A 10,842-nucleotide genomic window follows, 5' to 3' on the forward strand; every position below is an offset into this window, starting at 1 on the left:
GGTTCTCATAATTTCAGTTATGATATGGGACTCCGAGTTTATGTTTTCTCATTAATAGTTGAATGTAAGATTTTTTGTAGAAATATGAAGCTGTATATTTCTTGGGCCTCTAATACCCAAGGAAAGATATTTTCTTGGGCCTCTAATAGCTAAGGTAAGAGTTAATATGTTTATTTCCCATGTCCATGTCCATTGATGGACATAACTTGGATGATTTTTTTTGCATTACAAATGTAATATCAATCATGCTACATTGTGCCTTCACGTGGCCAAGGTGTCATGGTATAGCATTTGATAGACTTAACCAATGCTCTAAGAATGGCAACACGTGAGGAAGACTATCAAGATTGACTGAAAAGATGATCTCGTTGGATCTTAGTCACCAAGCCATTCTTTTCGCGTTTGAGAGTTTGACAAGATGGAAAACATTTCACCCTAGAGTTTGAACTTCAGAGGTATGGAATGATTCTTATATTTTTAAGTATATATTATATTATATATTTCTATGTATATTAAGAAGGATAAGCACTTGCCGCATGTATTAACATAGTTAAGCTTTGAACAAGGACAAGAACTCTTCCATATCATCATATCATAAAATATTGAATTTGTATTTTATTGGAAGTGACTCCCCGGCCGCCCAAAGTGATCTGCTATATTTCTGATTTTTCAATTTTTTTTAAGAAATAGGGGAAGAGCACCAATAGATAACATAGTTCTAATAACCGTCACCTTATTCTCATGTTGACCCCCCAATAGCCATCATAGTGAAAACACCATTAATAAATTTGTTTTGTACCAATAGTCGATCATTATTTGTAATTTTTTGTTCATAATTGGTCCATTTGTGCACCACTATTGGAACATTTGTGCACCTATTGGGACATTTGTCAACAAGTACTAGCGATGACAGTTATTGGAACATCTTTAGTTAGGTATCAGGTGACACTTTGAAATGTGTACTTTTTGACCTTTGTGTGCACAACTGATTCCACAACGTGCATCGTTACTACCCAGAAGCCAAATCAATAGCTATAAGCAGTTAAGTCGCATACGAAGACAACTAAAAAAAAAAGTCAAAATCCGATGTACCGTTTAGGACCTGTGGGTGTGTGAAGTTAGCTATGACGGCTATTGGTGCTCTTCCCCTATCATAATAAGTGGTGTTAGAGCTACAATTTGGGCCAATTTTTTTGTTTCCACCATAACTTCCAAATTATTGTGGAATTTAGATTTGATTTTTTTGGGGTTTTGAGGTATATATTAGATGAACTCTCAAAATTAAATTTAGACTTTGAAGGTTTCTTATTGATATCTTATGTTTTTTAATCAATTTGCTCTATATAAGTAACAATTTTTTAGATACTTTAACAAAAACAATAGTTTGGAAAGCTTATGAAAAATTAAATAAGGTTAGTTCTTTGTAATTTATTGAATTATAAATTAAATATATTCTTTTATTTAGTGGTCAAAATTTATTTAACTTTCATTGAATTTGCTTTATAAGTTGCAATTTTAGGATTAAAAAATAAACAAAAAATTACATTTGTGTAAAGCTTATCAAAACCATAGGGAAAAAATGCCAAAACTGGGACACAAACCCTAACCAACCATTTGTGATTCTTTGAGACTTTTTGTAGCTTCCAAATCTTCTTGAATAAGGCAGTTGTGGAGAATCCATCACCTCTTGGATGACCTAAGAATGATCACCCCACAGTTTTAGCTTACATTTGAGTCCTAGTAGAAGGTCCTTGTGCCTTAATTGACACCTTTTTACCTTGATCAAAAGCATTGCCAACAACATCAACATCGGTCCCAACAATATCCTCTTGATCCTCTGTAAGCTTGCCCTTTTTAAATTTATTACCCATCCACAGGGCCTGAGCTTTCTCATTAAGAATACAGAGAACCATAGAATTGTTTTGGGTAGCAGATTACGCTCACCACAATATTAAGATTTTTGGGAACCTTATTCATATTGTCTTCCAACAACATAATCCTCTTCTCATGATCCATTTTCATAGCCTTGACATTCTTGGCCACCTCTTCAACTAAGGCCAACATTTTCACTTTGTCCTTACTTAAACTCCAATTACCACCACTTTACATAGCATCAACCTTGTTAGGGAGGGAATTCATGCTCTCTTTAATAAGGCCAATTTCAGAGATGAACCAATTGGGCAGATTGACTTGTCACTCAGTAGACTATTTTACAAGCACTACGACATCTTTAGTGGTAGTGGTCTCCATAGGGTTCACTTTAGGGCATGCCTCCTCAACAACCCCCAAAACCTAATTACCAGTTGAAAGATATAATAAATCTGGGCCCACTTTATCTTTGGTAGTGGCAACCTCAATACTTGAATCATCCCTTGCAGTCTGGTTCTCAAAAGTCACAACACCACTCTTCCCCATAGCTCCATCACCTTTCTTAGCTTTCTTCCCTACCTTCCCTTTCTTAGCAATCCTGGGTCTAGAAGATTCACCCAACTCCATGCTTTGAACATCCCTAATCTCCTTCCTTTTCCCCTCAAGCCTAGACATAGCCTTATTATCAAGATTAGGTATATGAGCCGAAACAGAGTTAATCTCCTCAACATCATCATCAATGGAAAAACCATTAGACCACAAAATGTAAGATTTGGGGTGTAAATTTGAGCCTTAACCAGAGATTGACGACTTCCCTTTATCACCTAAATCAAGCCATTCTTTGTCCCAATCCAACTCCATATCCTCTAAATCGGTGGACATGTCAGAGTAATAGACCCTAACATTCTTAGCAAATTCAATGCCATATTTGAATTGAGGGGTCTTAAGGTGGACAAAAATTGACACAACATAGTCCATTATAAGCAAAATTAAACCCTCATGAAGCACATGAGAGGTGAAGTTCTACATATGATCATTAATGTTAGTAGTCAAAGAAGATAAGAGATAAAAGGAAAATGACACTTGCCTCTTAAGTTGAAAATTATTATGCAAAATGAAGTGGTGCCCATATAGTCTGGTAAAACGACCATCAAGGGTGACAAACCTCATTAAAACCTCAACAATTTTAGCCCAAAAGGGTTTGATAGTACCTCTATCATAGCTATTGGTTTTGGTCCTCTTCACCTTGTCAATTTCATCATCTTCGAAGAAAGGGGCAATGACATCTTCAGATGCTTTATGATCTTTGAAAATCTTCCTACCTTTAGTTGAGAGACTAGTAACACATGCAATCAAGTCCTCAAAGATAACCAAATCAATTTTGACACTGATAGCATCACATTCTTACATCCTTTGATGAAAACTTTAGTGGCAAGCTAGATTAGAGCCATGTAGCTTTTGCATGTAAGGCATAATACCACCAGAAGAGAGTTTACTCCAAATTTTAGGGTCCTTTTGCCATTTATCACAGGACGTAAGCTCCATCCTATTCTTGTCCCCACCCATGATCTTCCAGGACCACCCAAGAAATGATTGAGCAAGCTAACAATATGAACATCGATGCCTAAAACAAGGGAATTGTCAAAATTAACCAAAGACCAAAGGATAAATAGGTTAAGAGTGCCAAAACTACCCATAATATGTGTGACTTCAATACTGAAGTGACAAGGGGTAATAATGACCGCATAAGGAAGCATCACCTTATCAAGAAATGATTTCACAATCTTACAATACCAAAGGGGCGAGGGGACTTAGAAATCCCAACCACAACTTAGACCAAGAACCAAACCTAAGGCACCAAAGAAAATCATGCTACCCCAAAGGATAAACAACTTAGCAATTTCGAGCATCATTAAAAATTAAGGCTTTAACATCAAGGGGGAGGGGGTCATTAGCCCTTGACTAATGGGTCGAGTCCCTAGCAATACCAACATTGGCAAAGAAATCCACCACACGGTTGCCCTCCCAAAAAATATGAGATATAAAACAATCATTAAAAGACTCCAAAATAGCTATGTAATCATATATCAGCCTACATATAGTCTAGCTAGGCTCCTAAGCCCTCCTCAAGCAGTTGATAATGTTAAGGGAATCTCCCTCAATCCACGCCTTCTTATTATCTTGAGACTGGCCCAATTTGAGACCAAAATAGGTTGCACATAAAATATTTTTATTAATTTAGTGGTCAAAGTTTGGTCCAAATGTACACATTTAATTCTCACACCACATGCTTTCTTGCCTCATATATTTTAAAGTAAAAATATAATTTCAACCATGTCATATTTAGGATTAGAGAAATTTCGTACACATACAAAATGTAAGGACCCATTTTATTTTCTACCAACCAAAATTGAGGAAAGAACACCACAAGCACAAAATTGAGGGTCCAAGAATTCCACAAGGACATGAAACAACAATGCATTTCATTAAAGATAAATTGTTTGAACTAGTGGTGTTTCCAACTAATTGCTTGCTAATCCTTATGAGTAGCTACCTTCAATGGTCAAGATTCTCATATCAGTGACCAACAAACACCAGATACTAACTTGTTCTCCTCTCACTTTAGGCTTTTCTAGACCTAGGGGGGTATTCCCTTGTTGCAAAAACTGAAATATTTATCTCTGCACACTGAGATATTGATTTGAGTAGAATTTATCACTTATTTATCAAGGTCTGATTGGACTACATCTTAGGTCAACTAAATCCTTGATACTTTGTCTTTGATCGACACTTTGAGAACATGAAATAACACAAAAAAGGTAAACGTTGTTTTTCTTGATTTGAGAGTTAAGAATCTAGGCTTTGAATGAGAATAATATTCACAAGTCCGTGCCTATCTGGTATAATAGATTCATATCCTACACATAAGTGCCTTCTTTGTGAAAACACAACTTCTTACTTAGAGGACTAATTATTAATATATCACTTGTATTACAACAATACATCCTTCAACACAATACACTTTCCCTAATATCCAAGAAGAAAATCATAAACTACACACGTCAAGTGTTTTTCATATAACTTAGTATGAATAGAAAGTTGCCGCACAAAATGCAAACAACTCACATGCACAATTTTAATCTGCAACTATGAAGGACACATTGAATTTTCTTCATGATTACAAAACTTTCAACTAGATCAAGTATGATTACTATATGACTCACTTATTCAAAATTGTTTAGGTTGAACCCAAGGTAGAATTGAGAGGGGGTGAATCAGTCCAAAACAAACATTAAATGCAACACATATACAATTAAACTTCAACACACATCCAACACATGAACATGAAAATTTTCTACGTGAAAAATACAAACAAGCAAAAACCACGGTGAGCACCTGCCCACAAAATAATCCACAAGAAAGAAATAATTACAAAAGAGAGTTCATTGCTCCAGACTTGCAGACCAATGCTAATTGCTCATGGTGCAAGATACAAAAGAGGACTTGCAAAACCTAAAGATAACTGCACTCAGGACAAGACACAAATGATAATGAAAAGAAGGATCTCCTTATCATGAAGTTGTCCTTGAACTCTGCATCAAGTGACCAACATCAAAACACACAACTAAGACCTCAACTGCCAACACTCTATCTCATACCTTTGTCATAGTCTCAACACAACTTACATATCATTCAAACACAACTCTTCTTCTTTGCACTTTATCGAACCTCACTGATTATCTTCACATCATGCATCTACATTCCACACCTCATCACTTTCTTGCCTTACACACAATTCAATCATACACATCCTTATATACAAGATCGACCATCAAAGCTTGAACCAAGTCGACCTTAACCAAAATATACTTTCTGGACCAAAAATACACACGCTGATCCACTCCAGGAGAGAGGACCAAAACACATCTCCGAAAGACTAATTCACCGATCTACAATCACCAGAAAAAATAGCATATCCATACACTACTCATTTGGATACAAGTAATTAATGGTTAAAACATATTCTTCAATGGAAGCAACTCAAATTCAGATCTCCACATGCTATAGTGAGACCCATAACATATCAAACAATCTCCCACAACTCATATCTGGACCTAAGAATAGGTCTAACATAGAATATCACAACTAACACTGCTACAACACTTGAAGAACACAAAGATATTTCTGGACCCGAACACTTTCAAAACAAACAATTAACAACTACAACATAACCACAACAAGATATATATATATATATATATATATATATATATATATATACTACAAACATTCCGAACCAATGCCATTCTGGAACAACAGGTTTGACATCAATGACAACCACAACAACACATCAACACATACTTTCAACAATCTCCCCCTTTTTCATTGATGGAAACACTTGACAACAGTTGACTAAACTCAAATACTGCTCAATATATCTCCACAAACTGAATCTACACAAATTTTCCCCCATATCAGGATTTGTTACTTAATCTTTGCTCAATCTTTCTCTTTGCTAGAAATTACTAAATCTCTCCCAAAGATTAAACTTGCTCAATCTGTCCCTCTTTTCCATCAAGGACAAAGGTCACAACAATACTGCACACACCCCTACTCCCCTTGAGAGCAGCCACAATATCAATCTAGGACATCAAATATTCATGAAAGCTCCCCCTGGACAGATGCATCTCCATAATGAACCTAGCAATAAGGAGGGGCAGTAACCCCAAGCTTCTTTCAAAGAAACTCAAAAGTATCCTTTTCCAATGCGAAAATATTTGCAACCTGCTCTTTCATAGAAATGTATTCCAATCTAACTTCTTTCTTAGCAACTTTATCTCTTACGTAGTGATATCCGATTGAAATATGCTTTGATTTTGAATGCGTAACTAGATTCTTCAAAATGTTTATTGCACTTGTATTGTTACACATAATAGGAATTGCTTTATCATGTGTTACCTTGATATCCTTAAGAGTTTGTCTCATTCACATTCTTGAGTAAAACAAGATGCCACTACAATATATTTTGCTTCAACAGTACATAGGGAAAGTGAAATCTTGTTTCTTACTGAACTAGGAGACCAATCCATCTCCTAAAAAGAATGCACCAGCACTAGTACTCTTCTAGTCATCAACATGTCCAACCCAATCTACATCAGTATATACTTTCAACATAAAATCTCCAACTTTTTTGTACCAAAGTCCATAATCCATAATACCTTTCAAAATATGAAAATTCTCTTCATATCTTGCCCATGTGTCACCTTCGGATTTGCTTGAAATGTAGCTATCAAACAAACAACCTTCATGATATCTGGTTTGGATGTAGTCAAATACAACAATCCACTAATCATCGACCTATACTTCTTTTGTTCAACCTCCAGAGACTCACCGTCTTTGCTCAACTTGCATCCAACAGTTAAAGGAGTTGTAACCAGTTTGCAATAATCAAAACCAAACTTCTTCAACAGTTCGTTCACAGATTTGCTCTGAGAGATAAAAATTCAATTTTTTGATTGAATAACTTGCAACCCAAGAAAGATAGATAACTCACCGATCATTGACATTTCAAATTTTTCCTGCATCTCTTTAGCAAATTCTTTACATAAACTATCATCTCCTCCAAATATAATGTCATCAACATTAACTATAACAATTAACAACTTATCTCCCTCAATTGTGAAATAAAGATTATTGTTTGTTGTACCTTTCCTGAAATTTTGTTGAATCAAATATTTGTCTAATCTCACATATCATGCCCTCAATGTTTTTTTAAGACCATACAAAGCTTTCTTCAATCTACACACCATATCTAAATCCTCTATCAAGTTGAAACCATTCGATTTCTAAATGTAAACTTCTTCTAGATCTCCATTAAAAAATGCTGATTTGACATCCATATGATAAACTTTAAAATTCTTGTAAGCAAAAAATGCAAGAAACATGCGTATAGCTTCCATCCTTGCTACCGGAGCAAAATTTTCTTCAAAGTCTATGCCTTCTACTTGTGAATATCCTTTACATACCACTTTTTCTTTATTCCTTGTCACTTGTCCTTAATCATTGAACTTATTCCTAAAGACCCACTTAGTTCTTATTACATTCTTGTCCACCGGTCTAGGTACCAACTCTCAAGTCTTGTTCTTCTAGATCAGATTTAATTTTTCTTCCATTGCTTTTACCCAACTTTCATCTTTACTTGCTTCCTCATAAGTCTTCAGCTATGTCATAGATAGAAAACAATAATTGGCTTGTTCTTGAGCTTTTACAATCTTCCTTCTTGTCTGAACACCTTTTGTCTTATCTTCAATTATCTGATTTTTGAAATGATGCTTCTAAACATATTTGGTAGGAATTTTTGTTGAATCTTCCTCTTCTTCTTCATCATTTGTTTCCTTCTCTTTACTTTCTTTCGGATCACTTGTCTTCTCAGGAGCTGCTAGAACAATCTCAACCTTTTGCGCTAACAAACATTTATTCTCCTTTCTATAATTGATATAGTATACATTTCCACATGTTCTAACTCCTTCTGAAACTCTTTTACCAGTCTTCTCTTTTCTGATCACACATCCAGATCTACTAAATAACACTTCATATCCTTTTATACACATCTGACTCATACTTAACAAACTATGTCTTAATCCTTCAACATAATAAACATCATCAGTTTTATGCTTACCATCAATAGAAACACTTCTAATACCTCGAATAGTTGTACCATCTTCTCCGACAAATTTCACCAATCCTCCATCATACTTCTTGAGATTAATAAACTTGTCTTTATCACCGATCATATGATTTGAACATCTGGAGTCTATAATCCACGTACTCGGTTTTATCTTAGCATGCAATGCAGCCTTAACTGTTCTCTCTTCTTTTGGTTTCTTCAAAGCATCCTCCTTATCTTCAATTGCCAGAAACAAGGATTCTTCATTCGAATCATCATCAACTTCATCTTCAAATGTATGCTCCTCAATATAACATAAGCCCTTCTTCTCTCTTCTGTTAAAGTTGTGTTTCTTAAACTTTTTTTTCTTCTCATCATCATCTGATCTCTTATAGTCTTCTCTATTAGTGTAACTAGAAGAATAATGCCCAATTCTACCACAAGAAAAACATTTAAGAGGCAACTTGCCTTCACATTTTCTAGTGCCTCGCTGCCATCTTCTCACAAAATTTGCTTTAGCTTCTTCTAGGTCTCCACTACATTTTGGATCATCATGCCTTGAAACACTAAGTCCCGCTTCTTTCTTTTCCCTTTTCTCTTCCTCCATTTCTGAAATCTCATAGGCTACTAAAGTACCCATACGCCGATCAATAGTATACTCACTCAAATTATTGCTCTCTTGTATAACACATCTTTGTGGCTTGTAGGATTTAGGCAAAGTCAACAAGATCTTATGAGCATCACATTCTTCAAAATGTCCACTGATAGCTTTAATGCCATTAGCAAGATCAGTCATTGTATGAATGTAGTTATCAACACTTTCATCTTCCAACATTCTTTGATGCTCATACTTATGCTTCAAATTCATCAACCTAGCCTAATTTGTCTTTGGATCTCCTTCATATGCCATACATATCTTGTCCCATACAACTTTTGCTTCCTTCAATACTTTTACCTTTCCAAACACTGAGTCACTTATGGAGCTACAAATTATAGCTCTAGCCTTTGCATTAGTCTCCTTCAACTTTATCTCATGTGGAGTCTAAGCACCACCCTGTGGAGGTGTACATCCGGTCTGAATGATTTCCCAATTTCCATTTTGCTATGTCTCCAAATGTGAATCGATTCTCCTTCCAGTACAAAAAAATTGTACCATAAAAACTCGGAACCTTGTAATGCACGTCATGCACCATATCGGATATACCTCAAGCGGTTAAGCTTGCTCAAGAGGAACTTTTCTCTAATACCAATTGTTGAGCCCAAGGAAGGACTAAGAGAGGGGGAGTGAATCAGTCCAAAGCAAAAATTAAATGCAACACATACACAATTAAACTTCAACACACATCCAACACATGAACACGAAGATTGTTTATGTGGAGAACCCAAACAGGGAAAAACCATTGTGAGAACCTGCTCATGAAATAATCCACTGGATAGAAATGATTACAAAAGAGAGCTCACTTTTTTACAGTTGTAGACCAAGGCTATCTGCTCATGGTGCAAGATACAAAAGAGGACTTGCAAAACCTGAAGCTAATTGTACTCAGGGCAAGATACAACAAAGATATGAAAAGAAGGATATCTTGATCATGAATTTGTCCTTGAACTCTGCATCAAGCGACCAACATCAGAACACACAACTCAGACCTCAACTACCAACACTCTATCTCATACATCTCTCACAGTCTCAACAAAACTTGCATATCATTCAAACACAACTCTTCTTCTCTGCACTTTACCGAACTTCATTGATTATTTTCTCATGCATCTACATTCCGCATCTCATCGCTTTTTTGCCTTACACACAATTCAATCACACACATCCTTATATACAAGATAGATCATCAAAGCTTGAACCAAGTCGTTTTGAACTAAAATATACTTTTTAGACCAAAAATACACATGCTGCTCCACTCCAGGAGAAAGAGAGGACCAAAGCACATCTCCCAAAGATTAATTCCCTAATCAACAATCGCCGGAACATAACCAACAACATATCCATACGCTACGCATCCATATAAGCAATTAATGATCAAAACATGTTCTTCAATGCAAGCAACTCAAATCCGAATCTGCACACTCTACGGTGAGACCCATAAAACATCAGACAATCTCCCACAACTCATATCTGGACCTAAGAATAGGTCTAACATAGAATATCACAACCAACAACTAACACTACTACAACACCTAGAGAACATAAATATATTTATCGGACCACAAAACAATCATATTCATGATACCAAAACTATATCCAACAAAGATAACCATAATAAACATAACTATAATAAACAATGTCAACAACA

The 10,842-nt window shown here is 35.6% G+C and overlaps 1 protein-coding gene across 1 annotated transcript; it reads right to left on the reverse strand.

Moving 5' to 3' along the window:
• Positions 1–8,204: 8,204 nt before the first annotated feature.
• Positions 8,205–9,332, reverse strand: LOC131876540 (uncharacterized). The gene is made up of 2 exons (XM_059221964.1): positions 8,699–9,332; positions 8,205–8,512 (listed from the first exon to the last, which is right to left on the reverse strand). The coding sequence occupies exons 1-2, from the start codon at positions 9,330–9,332 to the stop codon at positions 8,205–8,207; spliced, it is 942 nt and encodes a 313-aa protein (XP_059077947.1).
• Positions 9,333–10,842: the final 1,510 nt, after the last annotated feature.

This window comes from Cryptomeria japonica, chromosome 6 (genome assembly GCF_030272615.1).
Source record: "Cryptomeria japonica chromosome 6, Sugi_1.0, whole genome shotgun sequence".
Lineage (NCBI taxonomy): Eukaryota > Viridiplantae > Streptophyta > Pinopsida > Cupressales > Cupressaceae > Cryptomeria > Cryptomeria japonica.